We start from the raw sequence: 21482 nt of genomic DNA, 5'->3' as shown, positions 1-21482 counted from the left end.
TCCCAGAGTCCTGTTAGCTCCCAGCAGCTGGCTGCTTCCTGGCCAGCTGGGTCCTCCTGGAGGAAGGGGCTGAGCCAGAGGTCGCTCTAGACACACACTTCCTTCCTACAGCCCCAGGCTCCCCCAGCAGTGCTGAGCACTGTGGAAACTGGCTCTGGAGTCACACCTGGGCTCCCGTCACCAGCTGTGTGGCCTTGGGCTCCACTTCCCTCTCTGGGCCTCCACTTCCTCGTGCATAAAGGGGCTGACCAGCCTTGTCTATGGGGGTGGGATGGGGAAAGCATAAATGAGGTGTTTGGTGAAGAGCCCAGGAGATGCTCAGGGAAGGCTGGCTTCTTCCTCTCCCTCGTAGCCACTGGCATCCTCCATTGTGAGGTCAGGAGGAGAGCCTGGGGCTGCCTCTGCCACTCGAGAGAACCCAGCAGCGCCTGTGCCTATCTGCTGTCTGCCCCCTGCCCCAAGGACAGAGTCGGCGGCCCTCAGGGTGGCATTCAGGGCCTCCAGGGATCTGCCCCAATCTGCCTTTTCTACCAGTGGCTGGCTCCTTGGCAGCCCTTGTCCAGGCCCAGAGTAGCCCCTGCCAGACCTTGCTGCCCACACCACTGGCAGGAATGGCCTTCCTGCCTCCAATCCCATTACCTCAAGGTGGAGCAGAAGTGCCACCCACCCTGCAGCTGCCCTTGCCCTGCCCTCTGCATTCACCCAGCCAGCATCTCAGGGCACCTCCTGCACATGGCCCCGAGCTGGCTGCTGGTGTCACAGCGCTTGCCTTTGGGGCAGAGGTGGGCCACGGCTCCTCTCACGCTTGGCTCAGGGCCAATGGGGAGGTGGGTAGCTATGGTCCCAGATGGCGAGGGCCAGATGGTGGGAGAGGATGGGAACTGAGGCCTTTGGGGCTGAGACCCCAGGACAGGCCTGGCCCAGGAGGTTCTGGGCCTGCCAGGTCTCCTGGGAGGTGAGGTTGTGGGGGGCCAGGAATGGGAATTGTGGGGGGTGGTTAGGTGACCCAACCATGAGCCATCCCAAGTGAGGAGTTCAAGGGTGGAGGCCAGCCAGGGAGGTGACTTGGACGCTGAGACTCTGGAGTCCCCAGGATGTTTTGATGGTTTGTGGGGCTGTATGGCAGGATATGTGGAAAGCCTGGAAACTCCAGGGTTTGTGGTCACTGTGGTGAGGCAGCTAACATAGCATGGCCATATCCGTTTGCCTGTGGAGGTGGGGGTTATTGACACAGGAGGGAACTGGGGCCCCCTGAGAGGTTAAGAAGCTTGCCCGAGGTCACACAGCAGGAACAGGACGCAGGTCTGCAGATGTGTAGCTCAGAGTGCTGCCCGAAGCAGAGGTGGAGGGGCCTGCCTGCTGCCTCATGCCTCTGCCGGCCCGGGGATGTCCCAGGCCCAGGGACATCTGTTGCCTTCCTGCTTCTCCTTCCCCTGGATGTCTGCTGGGGTGAGCAGGGCCTGGGCGGCAGCTGGGGGCTGTCAGCAGCAGAGGGAGCAAGGCCAGGAGGCTGGAAGCAAGCCGCTTCCCAAAATAGCTCTGATAAGGACAGGGCAGGGGTGCCGGCCAAGCCTCAGCCCAGACCAGCACGGCCTGCAGCCTCTCTCCGGCCCTCCCCAGGAGGCCTGGGTTCTGCTGGGGGCCGTATGGCCCCGTCTCTCCGGGCCTCTGTGCCTGGCCTGTCTGATGAGACTGTTTTGGTCTGTGACCCAGAAGCTGAGTCTGAGTACAGCCCGTGTGGCTGCAGGGGGTCGTGTGGCTGCAGGGGGTCGTGGAGGTCTGGCAGGACAAGTGCATTTGGGCAGAGGGAGGTAGCAGGGGTGGGGGGCAGAGGCCACTGCAGGCTGGCAGGAGGCACCTGGGACTTCAGTAGTGTGCCAGGACCTGTCGGGACACCAAGGGTCAGCAGGGATGGAGAGGGGTGGCAGGCTGGGGTGGTCAGGAGTGGGGTGTCAGGGCCTTTCCTCTGGGAACCTGAGCCCAGCAGTGCCCTGGCGCAAGGGCAGGTGGGCCCGTTCTGGGCGCCCCGATCCCGGCCCTGACCCGCCCCGCTCCGCCCCCAGGCTGCGAGCGGGATCGCCTGTCCTTTGGTTTCTGCGAGACGCTGCGCCTGCTGGGCCGCTGCCAGCTGCCCACCGTGCGCACGCAGTGCTGCCGCTCCTGTCCCCCGCCCGGCCGCGGTGCCTCCTCCCGTGGCCATCAGCGGGTCGCCCGCCGCTGACCCGCGCCCCGGCCCAGGGCCGGGCAGGGACGCACAGACCGACCGACCGACGCACGGACCTCAGCGCCTCACCACGGGCTGCGGCGGAGCCCCGCCCCTCGCGCCCTCCTGGTGCTAGCCCCGCCCCCTGCCAGCGGCAGGCTGGGGACCCCACTCCCTCGAAAAGGTATTTTTTTAACAGTTTGCGTAACATTTATTATTATTATTAATTATTATTGTTGTTATTATTATACATAAATGAGCATCTACCGTTTCAAAGCGCAGCCTGGCTTCCTCTTGGATTGGGGGAATGTCAAGTCAGAAACTCCTTCCCCAACCTGCATCCTCTGCCTGAAACGCCACCATACAACAGCTTTTCATCCGCTCCTTTGGGAGGACGGGAGAGAGCAGCAAACGAACGCATGCAGAGAATGGAGCCCATGTAGGCATGAAGGCCATGGAAGTCAAGGGATGGCTTCCCAGAGGAGTTGCAGGGCCTCAGAGGGTCGGGTAACTGGCAGCAGGAAAGTTTTTTACGCGCAGCGTACAGCTCGGCAGAGGCCCAGCGGTGGTCCCGCCCACGCTCCTTCCATACCCCTTCAAGCCCTCGCTCAGGCCCCCAGCCCTTCCCCGCCATGTCCCCACTCCGAGGTCCTCAGAGACCTGTGTTTCACAGAGATTGAGCCACACCCCCCCACCCCTACAAGCAGCGAGGCCCATCTTGTCACCAGCAGGGACTGCCCCCTGGAGTGATGGTGGTGGGGGCTGGGAACCCCATGGGCAGGTCCCTGGCCCTCTCTGCTTCATCTGTTAACTCACCTGCCCCCGGCCGTGGAGAGGGGAGCATCATCTGGGCTTTGTTAACCCCCGGGGCTGGTGACCGCCCCCCTGGGATGATGGGGCTGGAGGGAGGAGCAGAGTGGCCAGCCACACTCTTCTTGGCCCCAACTTGCCCCTTTTCTTCATCTCCATGCTCAGGGACGGGGCCGGGCTGGTCATGGCTATGACTCCGGATGGCTCCTTCTCACTGCAAACCCCGGGCACTGGGCTCCTGCTACAGTGACCTGTGATCCCCCTACCTAGCGCCTGCCTACCACAGCCCAGTCCTGCCAAACCTAGTTCCATGGAGCCAGACTGGTGAATACACCAGGGAGCAGATGGGCGTGAGGTGCTTTGAAGTGTGTCCTGGGCCCTGGCCAGGGGTGGGGAGGCTGGGGAAGGGGATAGACACTGTCCTCCCACGCCCAGCCCCTCCTCCAGGAAGTGGCCTGTGCAGGCCCCAGCCCTTACATCTGGCCATGAGCCTTGGACTTAAAGCTTGTATTACCTGCTCACAAGTCCTACTCCTGGAAGGGGTTATCCCCCTTCTCCAAGTGGGGGACAGTAAGGTTCAGAGAGGTCTAGGGCCCCCCCATGCACACCTTCAGGGGACACCACTCACATTGTGTTCTACAGCATATGCCCCTCACAGACCGTAATGTGAATGGCGGTCCTGGATGGTGCATGTGGGGGCATGAGGGTACTCACCCTGGGCCAGGTGGTCACTCATGGCTTGGTGAGTGTGTTGAGGGGAAGGAGGACAATGAAAACCACTCCTTGGGGATTGAGACCAAGAAACAGTATCAGAGGCTGAAGCAATCAGCAGGTGTCTGTCCCAGGACTGGCCCCTACATAGGAGGCATGGGGGAACTGGCTGCTACCAGTGGTAACAAGGGTGCTGGGGTGCCCAGCTGCTCTCCAGCTTCCCATTCTCTGATCACACGTCACACCCCATTTAATCATCAGCATGCTCTGTGGGACTGGAGTGAGTACCCCATTTTCACATGAGAAGCCCAAGGCTCTGAGAGGGAGGTGACTGGCCCAAGGGCATATGCCCTAGCCATGCAGGCCTTGAATCCCATTGCCCACTCTTGAGGTCTGGGCCACCCCCAGCAGCTGACCCCTCTGACCAGGGAGGAAGATGGCCCTGAGCAGGCCCATGGTGGCTTTGCACAGAGGGCAGTCTGTCCGAGGTCACTCAGGAAAGCGGGTTGCTGGGGGCTTGCGTGCATCCAGGCCTCACCGCACTGTCTAAGGGTGGAGGGGCGTCAGGCTTGCTTCCTGTCTGTGTTTGCAGCAGCCCGGCTGGCCCAAGGAGGCCCTGGGGACCCATGATCTGAGTAATGGCATCCCACTGTCCACACGGCAACCCCTTACAAGGGATGGGGAGCAGGGCTTCTGCTTACTGGCACCTCACTCACACAGTGAGCAGGGGCTGGCACAGTGGCAGAGCCCTGGGGTCCCCAGTCCCAGCTCTGCCACTGCTGCTGTGCTGTGTGATCTCAGGAATCCCCAGCCTTGCTGAATCTGTGTCCCAGGAGGAGAGACAGGCTCACAGGTCCTCGCCTGCTCTAACTGGGAATCCTCGCTGGAGCCCCCTCCCCCACACCGTGGAAAGACATTTGGTCTTAGTCATTCTCGGGTGTTTTTCCGATGATGGGGGGGTGGGGGGATGGTGTCCCCAGTGGCAGCTGGGCCTGAGCTGTCAGCCCAGGCAGGAGGCAAACAACCCATGACTCAGCAGGGCATGTCACAGCTGGTAGAAGGAGGGGTGCCTACCACCCTGTGGCTGGGGGGCTGCTCCAGACCCCAGCTCCTAGCTCCAGGCCCCTGTAGCTCCCACCTCAGTGCCCCCAGCCCTCACCTGCAGCTCGGCCATAGCTCTTGGGGCCTCTCAGGGTTACCACCACAGACAAAGGCATCCTGTCCCACCCGCCCCAGAGCAAACCAACGGCAGGGACCCAGAAACACCCAGCTGGCAGGTTGGAGAGGCCCCCATAAGCCCTGCCCCACCCTCCAGCCCATCACAAGTGACTATAACTGCATTTCAAGCCAGAACATTATACAAATTAGTAATTTATTTTGCCTTTTAGTATGACAATTCCAAAATAACTTGAAGAAAAGCATAGAAGCTGCTGTGACATAAAAGGGAAGTCACTTGGCAGCGCCCCCTCAAGTCCTCCAGGGCTGGCATCCAGCCTCGGCCTGCCAGGACTGCCCCAGGCAGGCCCTAGTGCCCAGAACACACGCAGGAAGATGAACCACACAAAGTGAGGGGTGGGGATTTGTGCAATAATACAAACATTTAGTTAAAAAAAAGAAAACAAACTGGCTATTTGCCTAGAATACTCCTATATTGATATAATATAGCTGAAACCAGCATTGTTCCCAGCAATCAGCAGTCCAGGCTGCTGCTGGACAGCCGTCAGCATGACTGCAAGTAGCAGCAGAGGCTACCTGGGGTAGGAAGGGGGCCCTGCGTAAGTGCAAGTCAGTAATGGTCAAGGCTGGAGGTCAGAGACGGCACAGAAACAAAGAGCAAGTCAGGAGGGTCACGTTTACATAAATACAGGGGAGTCGCACACGAGAGAATTTGTTATACAAAATAGATGTACAGAATCTAGAAAAACCTTGATAAAAATAGCCTATAAAAATATAAACTGTAGTGAAAATATACAAAAGTATTAACAGATGTTCAATCCATAAAAAACAAACACCCATCAATGGGAAAGCTGGCAATGCCCAGCTGGTGTGATGAGGGAGGCTCCCCGTGGCCGTGGGGTGTGTACCTGGCAAGCAGGCTGGAGGTGCCTCAGCCCCCAGGGCCTCCAGCCTCAGCCGCTAAGCGAGGCGCCTGAGCAGGGCTCCCAGGCTGGTGCTGAGGGAGCACCTGTGAGGAGGCACTCCCCAGGGGGCAGGGGGAGGGGGCACTGGACGGTACAGAGCAGCTCTTTCCCCAGTGGCGTAAGGAGAGGGGAAGTGTTGGATCAGAATAGTGGAACCAGACCCTGCAGTGTGGAGGCGAGTCGGCTCCATCCTGTCCCCAGTCTGGAATCAGGCCAAGCATTCCCTCTCCTGCCCTCCGGACACCCAGCGCTTTATCTCAGAGAGGACAACCTCCAAGAAAGTGTTCCCAGTCCATTTCCTCCACATCTCTCTCTGCTCTCACACCCACTGTCCGGCTGCTAACAACTGCCTGGAAATATTAACACACTGCTGCCGCTCTGGGAACGGCAGAAATCCGGGCTCCAGCCACACACAGTGGGCACTGGGCCCAATTTAGGTGCTTTTAAGGTGCGTCTTTTCAGGACAAAACAAGCCTATTCCTAAAGGCGGCATTTTAGCCTCGGGCCATGGCAGTTCCAGGGGGAAATCAACTTGGAAACTGAAGTCTGAAGGAAGCTGGAGGGGATCCATGAGACCCCAACCCCATTGTGACTGTATCTCTGTGGCTGACAGCCCATGTGGGAGGTGGGGGCGTGGCGGGGGTCTCCAGCAGACCCAGGGGTCCTGTGGGGGTCTGTGACTAGTAGTGAGGCTGCAACACCCATCTCAGAGCAACCCAACTTACAGGGCAACTTCCTGAAGGAGTGAGACCAACAGCTGCTCCCAAAGACAAAACAATGATAGAACACATTTTTGATACCTGAAAAGAGACAAAGGCTTTTGGCTAAATATAGAGACCGGCTCCCTCTACACAGTGCAAGATCAAATTTCCCAACTTAAGACAGAAAAGCTGAGCTTGGTCTAGTCTTGAAATGCCAGCCTAGCTATGTACTGCTAGAAGGTTGACAGTAATGAACAGGAAAACCATACTTATGGAAAAAGCACTTCTTCAAATTACACTGCTTCAGTTCTTAGTCTGAGTATGTTTAGCTAAGATATCAACTAAGGATTATTTCCAATTTTTTCCAGGTAGTGTAAAAAATTCCATTTAAAATTATTTGTTTCCTATTTGAATAATACTGTGCCAGAAAACATTCTCTCACATCTACACATTAGGAATGGTGCACAGAATGATTAAGCAAAAATAACCTTCCTTGTGCAGAGCCTCCTTTCAGGGCTTCACAAAGGTAGTGCTCTGAGTCCCCAGAACTACCTGGGCAGCCGGACCCTCTGGTGGCAATGGTGACCCCAAGTGAGCACCACGCTTGCCTTGGGGAAGGGGAGGACAGCGCCAAGAACGAGGATGCTTCTGGGCGGCAGTCGGAGGAGACCCATCTAGGAGGGGTCACCAAAGCTCTGGCCTCAAGCAAAGGCACTTCCCAGGCCTCGGCACTGGCAGCCAGCCTCCTGCCATCCCAGCCAGGCAGAGGCGACACCAGGAGCACTGGTTTCTGGCTGCTCCACTGCGGTCACTCGAGAGCTGCACTGCTGCCCTGCAAAGCACCCCTAGAAAAGCTCTCTGTCCCCTCAACCAAGGCCTGCCCAGGGGTGGGCCTGCTTTGCAGGATGATGATCCACAGTTTCCTTGGAATCCCACCCCATCTAGACGTGGAGAATGATTCTAAGAGTCAACTATCGGATGGAAAGAAGAGCTTTCCACAGAACCTCACGGAGCCGTGCCAGGTGGGGAGCAGAACTGCTCAACAATCTGCCAGCACCAGCTGGTGAAGAGAAGCGAGTGTGGGGTGTCTGGAGAGCCAGGCCCTCCCCAAGCAGGTTGGGAGCCACTGTTTGAAAGGTTGCGTGAAAGGGCAAAAGCTATTCCAGAAACGGCATGGCTGGCAGCTTGGAGCCACCAGCAGAAGGTTTGTAGGCTTTCTTTAGGCCTTTCCCGAAAAGGGATATACCTGCTTTCCTAAGGAAGTCTCTCTTTTCACACCAACCTCCTGCCACCTGAAGCAGCCACACTCTGGCCTAGGAGTGTCTGAGTGCAGTGGGCATCCTCCACAGTGCCACCAATCAAAAGATGCCCACAACTGCCTACTATACAGGAAACAACACGGGGAGACGGCCCACGTAAGGGTTTCTAAAGGCAAAGACCAACGTGACTGACGTGCTATAAACAGGCTCCTGAAAATAGTGAACCGCAAGCCTGATGATGCAGCATCAGTCAGAAAGCACGACGGGGATATGTGTGACCAAATGCCATGGCCTGCCGATGGCTGTAAACAGACTCCCCCCGGGTGGAAAGGAGAAAGTGCAGTGTGACCTGGACATCTGCCCAGCAGATTTCCAGAGGCCACGAGTGTTACATTCTGGCTTTTAAATGAGCAAAGACATCTCTGCAGTTCGCCCTTTGGCACACTTTGGTTGTGAAGGCAAGAAGAGCAGCAGTGTGGGCAGGGGGCCATCAGGTGTCCTCCTCTTCATCGCTGACCAGCTCACCCTTGTCAGGGCTGGTGTCCCGTTCACGCAGGAAGTCCTCCCGGATGGCCTCCAGTTCTGTCAGCTCCAACCGGACTTTCTCCAAGTGGTAGGTGCGCCGGTTCCGGATCTGGCGCAGGGGGAATGGGTTCAGGTCCCCAAAGGAGATACTGATCAGCTTCCTGGCAGGACAGAGGACAGAGCAAGAGTGTCAGGGGGCTCAGGCGAGTGCTCACACACAGCCCTCACTTCAGCCCAGCTCAGAGGCCTGGGGGGCGTAGAGAGGTGGATCCTGGTACCATGCTAAGGGCCTGATGTAGGTATGTCACTCAGGGGCCAGTCCTCCTTGTGCAGAGGCTACAGGGGCAGGGCTCCCCAACATGCTGACTGTGTGACACGTGACGGGTGAAGTGACTCCCCCTTCCAGCCTCCAATTCCTCATCAGTACTCTGGGATAATAGCAGTGCCACCTCCTAGGGCGTGGGGGCACTTGAGTTGCCACCCGTGAGCATTAGGACAGCGTCTGGCACTTGCTCAGTGATCACAGGGGCCGGCCTGCCTCTGAGTCCTTGGAACCAGCACGAGGCCTGGCACAGGGAGCATTCAGGAAGACTCTGTCACGGGACTGACTGACGGGGAATGAACAGAGGCCCGAGCAAACTCGGTGATAACTGTCAGACCCAGTCAGCAGTGTGACAAGGGTCGAGAGACAGCCTAGGGAGAAATGCGCAGTTTATGGGTTTCACACTATCCCCAGCTCAAGGCACCAATCTACAATAAACACTTAAAAATCATGGTAACTTGCCCCTAACCGCTGGCTGGCAGTTTAATAAAAACCTAACTAAAAAGTGCCCCAAGGCCTGGCTATGGATTTCCAGCATAATCAGGTCAGCACAGCCGTCTGGGGGTCACAACAGAAGCTGGCTCCTCCAACACTAGGGCCCCCTATCCCCCCAGTGCCGCAGGCCCCCGATGCTTCTCTTCCCAGCGGCAGAGACCAGAGGCTCGGTACACTTACAAACCCCAGGAAAGGCTGTGAGGAAACAGAACTGTCACCAGGGGCTTCCTCTCCCTCTGTCAGAAAACAAACCTGCTCCTGCCACTAGTCAGTCACTTGGGCTACTTTAAGGTGAGGTAAGAACACACAAGCCTTTAGCATCTCTCCCTTTTATATTTTATAACACCTACTCCTTAGATATGCCTCACTCCAAGCTAGAGGATTCCTGCACGGAGGTAGAAGGTCAGAAAGGCCGTCTGTAAATGCTGCGTTCCCCAGAGTGTGTTCCAGAACACAGGAGAACAGGAGAGGCCTGAACATGGACATCACTCAGTGCAAGTTTATCAGATTCTGCCTCCTGCTCAGCTCGGCTGGCCGGGGCCTGGGCACCAGGGCCATACCACCAGCCCTTTTTCTCCCATGGCTGTTTCTACACACCTGAAACCTAGAGTGTCCAGCCCCTTCTTTGCCACAGAGAGCAAACACAGGAAGTACTCAAATTAATATTTTCACTGACTCCTTCAGTCAGTCATCGCTGACTGCAGCCTCTCAGCCCAGGCAGGGGTACAACAGGAAGTTACACACTGCCTCTGCCTCGGGCCTGGAAGGTCCAGTCAAGAGATGAGAAAGTGCCCTGTGGTCAACTAAGTTTAGAAGACAATGCTTGGCACATTAAAGACTCCCAGAAGTCCTGATTCAGAGGCCGGTTTCACCTTGTTTAATCCAACATCCCCAGAACACATCTGACTCAGAATTCCCTTTTTTGTAGAACCAATCAATGTACTGCAGAATTGGTGTTCCTTGGAACCGCTAGTCTAGGGAGCTGATTAAAGTACTGGGGCCTGGGCATCTGCAGTCTTAACGACCCTTGGGTGGTCCTGCTGCAGCTGGCCCGGCTCATTAATGCACTTGGGAACCCCTGGTCCAGTGGACCTGGACTTCCTAAAGCAGACTGGTAGGGAAACTGCACCGAGAGTCCCTGACAAGGTGCTGCTGCAGGAGCACCTGTGGTGACAGGAGAGGGGCCGGTTGACTGGGCGGCCGCCCACCAGGCCAGCACCCCCTCGCACCTGTGCCACCCTGGCAGCACCAACAATCCGCCTAAGACTGTCAGGGGCCAAGCAGGATGGACCTTTGGAACCAAAATGCTCTAAACACACGTTAGTTGGAGTGAAGTTCATTTAATGCCATTCATGTAATCTTGACCCAATGGGAGATTAATGAACACTCTCAAGGCTCACTCAGAATCAGTCTTTCACAGGCAAACCTCATTCTCAGATATCCTTTTTCATTTGGCAAAACTTGGGTCACTGTTGATATATCAATAAGCCTGAAAATATCTTAAAAATCCACTTCCTGTGGCCGGCCTGGTGGTGCAGTGGTTAAGTTCGCATGTTCTGCTTCAGCGTCCTGGGGTTCAGAGGTTTGGATCCCAGGTGCAGACCTACACACCACTCATCAAGCCATGCTGTGGTGGTGTCCCATATACAAAATAGAGAAAGATGGGCACGGATGTTAGCCCTGGGCTAATCTTCTTCAGGAAAAAAAAAAAAAATCCACTTCCCAGGTAAAAGGTCCTAAAAATAGTGGTGACTTCTAGGAAGCCAGGTATGGCCTCAGCCAGCACCTTCTGCTCCCAATGTCCACCTCCCCAGTACCCAAGGCCTTGCTCAATAGAACCACAGGGCACGGCCTTTCCATGTGGTCCTCAGCCCCACCTCTCTGGCCCTAGATGCTCTCCAGCCCCAAGACTCCCGCAGCACCGATGCCCTGCAGCTCCTCCTGGCTGAGCCCTCCCTCACTGTCAAGTGAGCTGAACAAGGCGGCAACCAGCATTTTCCAAGTAGGTTGTGACCCATTAGTGGATCGAGGAATCAATTTAGTGAGGCATGACAAGCATGTTAAATATGTGATATGGAACCTCATGAAAACAGCAGAGCATACAACACAGATATTTAGCAAGAACCACAAATATTTCAACAAATTCTTTTGTTTTAATTATCTATGCGCCAATATGTGTGTCCTAGATTGGCAGATAAAATGTTGTTCTTATTATGGGTTGCAGTCAAAAAGTTTGAAAAACATTAATAAGCCCCAAATATTTTTCAGTGAAAGGACTCGTGTGGTTTTCACATAGGTGCCCAAGTCTGATGCAGGAATCCATTCCCCTGCAGGGAGAGGCAGCTCATAGCCCCTCGGCAACAGTGGATTCTAACACCACCTCGATGGTTCAGAGAGAGAGGCTATCCTCACTTGCTCAGCAAGCAGCAGGTCCACAGAAATCCCCTTGGAGAATGGGGCCTCGGCTGCCAGGGCCAGCTGTGGTCCCGGGGACATATGGACAAGGGTGGCCCAGAATAGGCAATAACCACATGGCTGGGGAGAGAAGGGTAAAATGAATCCCAAACACTTGGCTGCCCAGGGGAAGCCAGGTGTCTTCCAAGTTCAAATTCCTCCTCCACTCTCTTCAATCTGCCCCCTCTGCCCCATCTCTGGGGGCACCTCGCTCCAGGCCACCACCCTTCTCACCTGGACCGACCCCCTGGTCTCCCAGCTGCCAGTCCTGCTCCAGCTTTCTTGTCTGACCCTGCAGTGACTTCCCAGCACTCTTAGGATGAAGCACAAAGTCCTGGGCAGACTCTACAAAGGCCTTAACTCAACAGCCCAGCTCTGCTTCAGCCCGGCCTCCATCACTGCCACACCAGCCCCACCCTGGCCGAACCACTTCTATAGTTACCCAAACACACTTGCTCCTACATCTCTGTGTGCTGCTCCTGAAGTTCCCTCTGCTCAGGATGCCCTCTCCTCCTGCCCCTTCCTAGCCCAGTTCACACAGCCTTTCTCCTGCACTTGACCCGCCCCTGGCCTGGGCTTCCTCCATCACAGCACTGATCAAAGGATGCTGTAACATTTCCCCCCACAAGTTCTTCAAGGGCAGGAGCTCTTCCTCATCTATCATCATCAATGCCTGGCAGAGGGCCTGCCACGTCATTGATATTCAGTGAATGCTTGTTAGACAAATAAAAATGTTGCTTTGGCTGTTGGGACTTAGGTTGGTTAGATAAAACCATCTTTCACCTTAGTTCCTCCCTAGTGTGGAGGCAACCTGGTGTCACCCTCGTCCCCCACTTCCCTGGAAGGAAACTCCCTCTCTCATACTGCACACCTGGGAGGGCTGAGTCTGACATGCGAGGACTGTTCTCAAGGAAGCAGAGGTCAGGATGCCTGCCCTCCGCGACGTCTGGGAACTCCCCCAGGGACTCACCTAGCATCAAGAATAGTGCGAGTGAAGTAACGGAGATACTTGAAGATAGACATTGAATCTTGCAATTTCAGGATCTCCTCTTCCTTGTATTTAAAAAGTGCCAGGGCAAAACGGAAAATAACCTGTGGAAAAGACAGGGGAATCTTTAAGGAGAAAAGCACTGAGGCCCCAGGCACCAGCTCCAGGGCGTGCAGGCTTCCCCGGGGCCCTGGGGATCAGCTGACATGGGCCCCACCCTGGGGCAGACACTTGACCTGAGGTGCAATTTCCACTGTTGGGGGCAAGGCCCCTTTCTTACAGAAAAAGTAACTGTCTGGTGGTTTTCAACAACACTTCAGCCAACACCAAAACTTTCCTTATGGAGTAGAACCTTTGTGAAATCATTCCATATTCAGCTAACATTTCTAGTCAATAAAGTTTACAGAACTAGAAATAATTTTTCAATAAAATCGAAACCAGGGGCCTTGGATTCTGAAACTCTTAGAAAGGACCACCTTTAGAGGCAGTTTTTATTTCAACTAGTGAAACTAGGATCTGAATTACTGACTTTTGAATATGGTGGAAGAGAATAAATTTTTTTTTTTACCAATTTATTTTGGGGCACGGTGTTTGAGGCTAGAGGGAATGTAATCCTGGTGGTCTTGCAAGTTCAAGCAGCTTTGGAACAAATTGCTTTGCCCATATCTGAGGGCCTCAGCTAGCCTGCACCAACCTGCACTTTCTCTTATTTAGAAAGCAATATTCACAGAGTTTAAATAGGTTATCTTTCTCTTAACATCCCTACCTATGGCCCAACAGGAAACACTGTCTAAGCCCTGGTTGAGAATTCTTGTTAATAATGACAGACTAGATTAAAAAGTTGATAACATACCATGTTGGACAGAGTGTGGGGTAATATACACACTCAACCTTTGTTGGCGGGAGTATAAATTGTAAGGCCCCTCTGCAGGGTAATTTGGCATTCTTGGTGAGGACTACAGATGGATTTACCCCTGACCCAGCACTTCCACTCCTAGGACTAAACCTACAGATGCACTTGCACATGGGTAGAAAGACATAACTAGAAGGAGAGTCACTGCAGCACGGTTTGAAGTGGCAAGAGACTGGAAACAAGGTAATTGTCCATTATCAGGGGGCTATTATATAAATTTCTGGTTCACCTGTATAAGGAGATACTATGCAGAGTCAAAAAAAAAAAACAAGAGCCAGATCTATATGCTCTGATATGGAACTATCTCCAACATATAATAAGCTAAAGAAACATGTCTTAGACAGACATAAATACCCTGAGAAGGACATATAGTAAGTTAAGAAGAGCAGTAGGAGACTGGGGACCTCCTTTACGTGGGCCTTAGTTACATGATCTGAGTTTATCATGTGTTACTTATTCACAAACTGATTTTTTAGAAACATAAGAGAGACGGGGTGGGAGGCTTGTGGGCAGTAAGGCTCTGAGGTTGGCCTCCTGCATCTGTCCCTGATCCTCTGCTTACTCTGGGCCTCCACCTCCTCATCCATACCATGGGGATGAGACTGCCATCCATTTGACAGATGGTGAGGCTCAGACTGCAAACCATGAGAGCCCCCGTGCCTGGTACTGGGCTTGGCACAGACTAACTGTTTTTGATGAACCAGCAAATAACTCCTGTTTCCTGGACCTCAGACCCGTCTCCAGCAGCACACGGTGCAGGGATAGTTCTGGCCCCGTGGTAACCTCCACGTGTCCTAGGTGAGCCCGCCACTCTGCCACCACGGAGGCTACTCACACAGTCATCCAGCGAGCAGACTCACCTTTGGTCCCTCATAAAGGAAAGAGTCCCATATTTTAAAGAGGATGTCACTAACGACACTATCCACAAACACCACCAGAAACCAGTTGAACGTGATGAGGGTGTAGTCAACTTTGTACTGTTCAAAGTGGGCGTGCAGTCGTGGCAGCTTCTCACTCATGAGGTCTCTGAACACTCGCTGGTCCACCTGGAGAGGGAGCAAAGAGAAGTGTATCAGGCCCGCCATAGCATGGAACAAGCAATGTGGGGCTTGGGGGTGCAGGCCCATTGCAGTGCTCTAAATGCATGGTGGGCTCACCCCAGAGCAGACTACTCTGTGCCCCAGAAGCAGCTGCCTTCACACGCTGCAGGTGCTCATCACAGGGCCACTGACTCACTCTCTACACAGGGCACGGGGGAGAGGGTTCTATGGCCTGAAACCCACTCCTATACTCAAAATGCCCTGTGAAAACAGGCTGCTGCAAAGAGCCAGTGGAATAGTCAGCCTTGCTCATCCATTTGTAAATACAGGGGATGCTGCTACAAAGGGTCATAAACCCAAGTCCTGGGCCAAAAAGGAAGTGTGACATCACCATGTCTTTTCAACAAATATTAACTGGGCTGTGCGATGCAGTGAGGGTAGGCAGGGCTCCAGAGTCAGACGGACCTGAGTTTGAATCTCAGCTCTACCAACTTACTAGCTGGGTGGCCTTAGGCAAATTATGTTCTAGACAATTCTGTGCCTCATCTGGAAAACAGTTAATGATCTCTCTCTCACAGGGCTGTTGTGAGGATTACATGAGACTTATATAAACTACCTATCAAAAACAGGTGGCTATTACCCCTCCATGCTCTTTGTCAGGCACGGGGCCAGTGCTGGGCAGAAGGTTGAATCAGGTTTAGCCCTGACCTCAAGGAGCTAAAAGATGAGTGGGGATGTCACACATATGGACTATTGTAATAGCTGTGGTCAGGGCTCTGATAAAGATGTGTTCATAGAGCGTTACAGAGCCCATGGATGGGTCCCAGCCATGCCTGGGGGAGAAACAGCACCAATGGCAGGAGCACAGGCTTCTGGGCAGGAGGGGTGTGAGGAAGGCAGCACAGCCTGGCAGAAGCCACTACACCACACTGAGGAGCAGATATCGTCTACAGGCCAGGGGCTTTCCCAGCCTTCGCCTGGGACCCACAAGAAAACATACGTCCGTCATCGCCTAGTCAGCACCTCTCTGTGTGTATGCATAAAACTGAAACAAAGGTTTCATAAAACAATATTTAACCTCACACAGTAGGACACACTTTGATGCTTTCAATTCTGGTCTATTCAGCTTCATTTGATGGAAAAAAACAAGCTAGTGCCAACCCACTAAATCAACTTCTCTACCCATGTGTGAAAAGCGCAGCAGGCAATGAGAAGCATGAAGAGGCTTGCAGCAGGAGAGTGATGCACTGGACTTGCACCTCAGATCCGTCTCTCCGCCTGCAACAGGGGGCTGAGCTGCAGGGGAAGCAAGGCTAGAGACAGGGGTCTCGTGGAGGCCCCACCGCGGCCCAGGATGGAGGTGACGAAAATCTGAACCAAGGAAAGGTGATGGGGAGGAGAGAAGCATGTGGATCAGAACTATGTGGAGGTAAAGTCGGGAGGACCTAAAAACCCCCTTGCTGACAGAGGTAAGGAAAAGGAGGTGCTCAGAAAGTGCAGGCTTCCCCCCTGGGGCATGGGGAGGACAGATCCAGGAACAAGGGCTGGGCTGGGGGAGACTGGGACGTGCTGGTGCCCGAGGGGCACCTCTATCAGGATACCTGCAGGCACCAGAGACCAAGGCTGAGGCTCCAGGGGAGGCCTGGGTGGAGTGAGATGTCACCAGAGGTGAGTGGTGAAACCACGAGGGAGAGAGAGCAGCTGAGGAGGGCAAGCCACAAATGCACAATGGGCCAGGCCAGGTGGTCCAGGGAAGAAGGCGATGGTGACGAAGAGCAACTGCATGTGAAGTCTGTCAATCTCATTAGTCTTCCCTGAACTGTCTGTGAAAACCAGGAGCCACACAGGAGGTCCTCTCGTACACTGCTAGTGGGAGTATAAACTACTGCGACCTTTGGGAGGGCAATCGGGCAACACCCAGAAAATATGGAGACACACACACCCTACAGCAAGTCTACTCCTAGGACTGAATCCCCAAAACACCTGTAAAACTTTGAAATGCACATCAGTCAAGTTAGGATAAAAGGTGTGATAATTCTTGGGATTACTGGAATACTAAAATAACTAAAAACAATCTAGATAAATGTTAAAATGACATTTTTAAACGTTATTTTTTAGAACAATTCAAAATTTTAAAAAACTCAATTGTTTCTCCTGTTTGGAAGGTGGTTTGGTTTTGTTTTGTTTAATATAGAAGCCTTGACAATCAAAAATGCTTAAAAAATCAGGTCATATAAGTTCCTAAGTAAGCATTACTGGTTGAAATTTAAAATTTTAAAAGACAAAGTAACTTAAACTAAAAAAATTGTTTTCTACAAAAAATTCTAAAAAGCTGTAAAGTCACTGTCGGGTGCATAAAGGACAATAAAATACAGGAATCATGGTTGGAAACATACATTTTTGACCAGTTTACTTTCTGACTAGAACAAGAGACAAAATTTCAAAGTTCTAAACTGGCTGAAATGAATTATAATTAATTTTTCTTAAAAGATTTAAAAAACAAACAAAAGTGCATAAGAAGTTATAAAACCGTTTTCCCATGGTGTGTAAAAAGTATCAGCCTCTCACCTTGTCATCCACATCCACTCCCACCCCCATAAAATTCTGATAGGCGGACAAAGGCAAGTTGCAAAACCATCTGAGGGTGCACGCAAGGTAGCTGTCATGACCAACCACGCCTGCACGTGCTCTTCGGTCAGCCCCTCTGGAAGCCCGCTCCTCTCACGGCAGGTCAGCACCGCTCACTAGTGACGGCACTCATTTTCTGCTGCTGTTATTTCGCCCTCAACATTCAAATGCCGACTATGTATTTGCACACACTTCATGCCTGGCACTGGCCAGAGCTGAGGATAACAGACGACAGGGACCAGGTGCTGCCTTTAAGGGGCTGTAAATTGGCAGGGGAGATGGACAGCTGACCACAGGACCAAGTGATGGCGACATGATTCATTCTGCCTGGAGAGTCTAGGCTGAAGACACCTGAGAGGAAGGGACCAGTAGGCTGGCCTTAAAGTGGGAGAAGACCCATGCACACACCTCTCCTCCCAGTTAGGTGGCAGACGGTGCCTTGTTCTTGAGGCTGCCCAGTGCTTGGCAGGGAATGCTTGCTCGGGCCTCTGTTCAGCCCCCTCCTGCTCTGAGCTCAGGAGGACGTGGAATGACTATCATTCATCTCTGTGTCCTCATCACCTAGGAAGGTCCTGGCGTACAATGTGCACTCAAGTGATGGAACGGATGGAAAAGCTGCCAGGCATCTGGACTGCAGCAGCAGTGGGCAAGGGACTCGGGCACTTGGTTCTGGAAGGAGGTGGTTTGACAGGGATTTGCAAAGCACAGTGCTGGGGGCCAAATGCTCTTTTTCTTTTTTTGAGGAAGATTAGCCCTGAGCTAACATCAGTTGCCAATCCTCCTTTTTTTTTTTTTTTTTTTTTGCTGAGGAAGATTGGCCCTGGGCTAACGTCTGTGCCCATCTTCCTCTACTTTATATGGGATGCCGCCACAGCATGGTTTAATAAGCGGTGTATAGATCTGCGCCCAGGATCTTAACCTGCAAACCCCGGCCTACTGAAGCGGAGCGCACAAACTTAACCACTATGCCACTGGGCTGGACCCCGACTGCACATTTTAAGAGTAGCCTTATGCAACATCAATCATAAGAGAACGGCTAAATATTTATATGCATGCACCTGATGGAATATTATAGCCACCAAATACAACAGTTAAAAAGTATATAATGACAGGGGAAAATGCTCATGCTATCATGTGAACCAGCCTGAATACATCATGCTCTCAACTTGGATACCTAAATGTATTAGGGGAATAAAGCAAAAAAAGAAATATACCAAAATGCTAACTGTGTTCTCCACCTCATAGGATAACAGATGGTTTTCATTTTCTTAATATATTTCTATATTACCTAACTTCTCCTTCATGAGCATTTATTACTTTTATAATCAGAAGTAAAAAAGTCTCCTTAGAGTATACATTTATGTTTGTGCGACAACACGATGCAAATTTTATCTTAAATCCCCATACTTAAATAGATTTTCCCCTTCTGCCTATAACTATTAATAATAACTTTACTGAGTTTTTACAATGTTCTAAACATTACACTAAACTCTTAATGCATCATCTGAATTCAACCTCGAACACTGTATATGAGGGGAGAATGGTGCTCATCTTACACATGGGGAAACTGAGGCACAGAGATGTTAAGTGATGCAGCAAAGCTTCAAAGCTCACAGAAGGGAGAGCCTCTCTTCTGACCCAGCCATGTGACCCTCAGCCCAAGCTCCTGACCAATGTGCTCAACGATAAGATAGCTCAAGGGAATTAAGAAAGATCAATGCTTCATTTTTCTTATTCGGAAATGCTGAGTCACCTGAGATTTTAAATTTGAGTCTTTAAAGCTCTTAGCTTCCAGGTGTCCATAAATACATAAAACTTTTTTTACTGACCTCTATTCACACCCAACTATGACTGCTGCCTCTTCCCACTGCTCTTCATTTCCTAGTTTACACACCAGTTTGACAAAAAATAATCTCTAGGTTAATTAACAAAGTGAAGTGATCACAGGGAGACCAGATGAGCTTTCCCTGGGATCAGTCCACATCCATGAAGCTGGGACAGGGAGGCAGGGGAGAAAAGCCCACTCCCCAGGAAGGCCAGAGTTCAGCCCCCTCCCGCCATCCTTCTGTGGTGTTCTAGGAGACAGTGGGCAGAGGGGGCCCTTGGGCCCAGAGCCGCAGAGGTCTGAGACCACACCCCAGCTCGGGCCCTCAGTGGTGGCACCTCAGGCAAGTTGCTCAGTGTCTATGATCCCCAGTTTTCTCCCAAGTGAAATGGGGACAATGATGCCTCCACTCGTATGGCTTTGTGCAGCTGCACAGCTGCTGGCATGGGGCTCAGGCTCCTTAAATGCCAGCTCCCTTCCCCTAGTCAAAGAGCTCATGTTAGTTCAGACACTTGCTGTACTGAGTGCTAAGGCTACTAAAATGCAAGACAGGGCCGCAGCCCTCAAGGCACTGAGGACTAGCTGAAAACGAGCAGGCACACAAGGATAATCCAGTGAGATAATGGCTACCACCGAGGCCTGTGTCTCCCAGAGCAGCAGGAACAGAAGTGGGGCCGTGACGTCGGCCTTGGGAGGCCAGGAAAACGTCACAGAGGAAGTGGCCTATGAGCGCAGGCTGGGCAGCAGCTTTTTAGGAGGGCGACAGTGTTCTAGGTAGAGGCAGTGTTACGTATCAAAAGTACACAGAGGGCAGGGCAGGACCAGAGAACAAGTGTTCTATCACACTGTGCTTCCGGCTGCCCAGTGGGCGGGGAGTGTCAGGGCGTGGACGGAGGGCCCTGGGCTTTACCCTGAAGGCCTTAAGAAGCCCTGGGAGCTCAGCAGCCAGGGACATGGCTGAATCTGTGAGTGAGATGGATGGGGAACTGGAGAGGGGGGTGATGAGGGCAGGAGGCAACTGCAATGGCGTAGGAGAGGGGATGGCACCCTCACAGTGGTGAGGGCGATGAAGGGAGAACAGACATGAGAGCCGCCAGCAGGTGGCAGTGATAAATGCAACTACGGGGACACAGAGGGAGAGGAACAAGGAGTTGTCCAGGCTGACGCAAGTTTCTGGCCTGGGGACCTAGTGGGGTGGGCAGTACAGGTGGTGACAGAAGGCAATAATGAGAGTCACCAAACACAGAAATGCAAATATAACATGAAACTCAGTCAGGGCCCAACCAGGCAAAAGAAGCCACCCAGGGAGATTGTCACACTGGTGACAGAAAAGCTGAGAAGCCAAACAGCCGATGCCCAGCCTGAAGCAAGGGCAGGAAGCCACCCCAGGCTGGAGCAGGGAGGACCCGCCAGACAGGAGCTGGCGCCATGGAGGAGATAAAGCCACCGAGAGGCAGTGCCCCTGACAGAGAGGGAGAGAACCACCTTCAGCTCTCCTCCTGCCATCCTCTAGTTTTCTGCCAGTACCTCCGTTGGCCGATGCAGGAGCTGGGAGACAGCTTGTAGGCTGAGCTCTCGTGACTTGGGGTAGGGCAGCGGGAGGTGGGAGCAGCTCTGTGAGCAGGCAGGCCACTCAATGGCACGAGCTTAGAGAAGAGGATACAACGGAGCACAGAGAGGCACAGCTGTGGTCAAAAGAGAGAAAGGCTCCTGGGGCAGGACTCGACCGAAGGTCAGACATGAAAAGGGTTGCCAGCAGGAAAGTGGGGAAAGCCCATCATGGAAGCCAGCGATGGCAGCAGCCCCAGCCCAGCCTAGGGAAGAGATGCCCTGGGCCGCAAGGACCAAGGGTCTCGTCCAGAGCCGGGACTGTCCCAAGTGGAGACTGAAACTCTGGGCTCTCCCAATCCACGTCATCCGACCCTGTCCCCTGGCGTCAGACTCTAGGTGTGGTGGGCATGACCTACACTGCTCAGGTTTCCTGCTGCAAGAGGTGACTGACAGCCCCAGCACTGCCCCTCTGGATCCATCACTGCATTCGTTTGCATAAGCTTTCTGCCCACTGGCTGCTCCCAGCCACTGAGGGAGCATGGCAGGGGCACTAACGTAGCCCATTCTCATGAGATGTGTGCGCCTTTTAACAGGTGACCTTGGCTTGAGGATTCCCCACTGGCCTTGCCAAAACTTTCTCAGAACCACACAGTAGTCTGAGACCCTTCCCACCCAAGCCTCCTTCCTTCCTCTGGTCTGGGGGTTCTCCTGGCCTTCCCTGGTCCCTCCCTTTGGTCCTTCACAGGTGTTTACCCTCAGAAATCTCTTGCACATCTACTCCTTCCTTGGCGTCTGCTTCTTGGAGAACCTGAGCTAACACACCAGGCTCCCCAAGCACCCCTGAATTGTGGCTTAGCTGGCCAGGCAGGCTGTGACCAGGGGAGAGGGTGCTGAGCAGGCACCACCAATAGGAGGT

General features: G+C 53.2%; 2 protein-coding genes across 4 annotated transcripts in view; one reads left to right on the top strand and one right to left on the bottom strand.

Moving 5' to 3' along the window:
• The window catches only part of ADAMTS7 (ADAM metallopeptidase with thrombospondin type 1 motif 7), a 46665-nt gene extending 44186 nt beyond the window's left edge, over positions 1–2479 (top strand). Inside the window, exon 24 of the mRNA XM_004421877.3 lies at positions 2064–2479. Within this exon, the coding sequence (XP_004421934.1) occupies positions 2064–2221 (158 nt within the window). The 3' untranslated portion in view covers positions 2222–2479. The remainder of the gene's footprint in view (positions 1–2063) is intronic.
• Positions 2480–5077: 2598 nt separating this feature from the next.
• TBC1D2B (TBC1 domain family member 2B) overlaps positions 5078–21482 on the bottom strand; it is a 91161-nt gene continuing 74756 nt past the window's right edge. For 2 of the 3 annotated variants that reach the window (XM_004422032.3, XM_087428778.1), the window contains 3 exons: positions 14383–14568; positions 12592–12713; positions 5078–8511 (listed from right to left, as the gene is read on the bottom strand). In XM_004422032.3, the coding sequence (XP_004422089.3) occupies positions 8316–8511; positions 12592–12713; positions 14383–14568 (504 nt within the window). In that variant the 3' untranslated portion in view covers positions 5078–8315. Of the gene's footprint in view, positions 8512–10888; positions 11703–12591; positions 12714–14382; positions 14569–21482 lie in introns of those variants that run through there. The other variant, XM_087428777.1, reaches the window with a different exon arrangement.

The sequence above is a fragment of the Ceratotherium simum genome, chromosome 3 (assembly GCF_057802395.1).
Source record: "Ceratotherium simum simum isolate JZ-2026a chromosome 3, ASM5780239v1, whole genome shotgun sequence".
Classification (NCBI taxonomy): Eukaryota; Metazoa; Chordata; class Mammalia; order Perissodactyla; family Rhinocerotidae; genus Ceratotherium; species Ceratotherium simum.
Note: the sequence above shows the minus strand (reverse complement) of the source record. Positions and strands in the feature narration are given on the sequence as shown.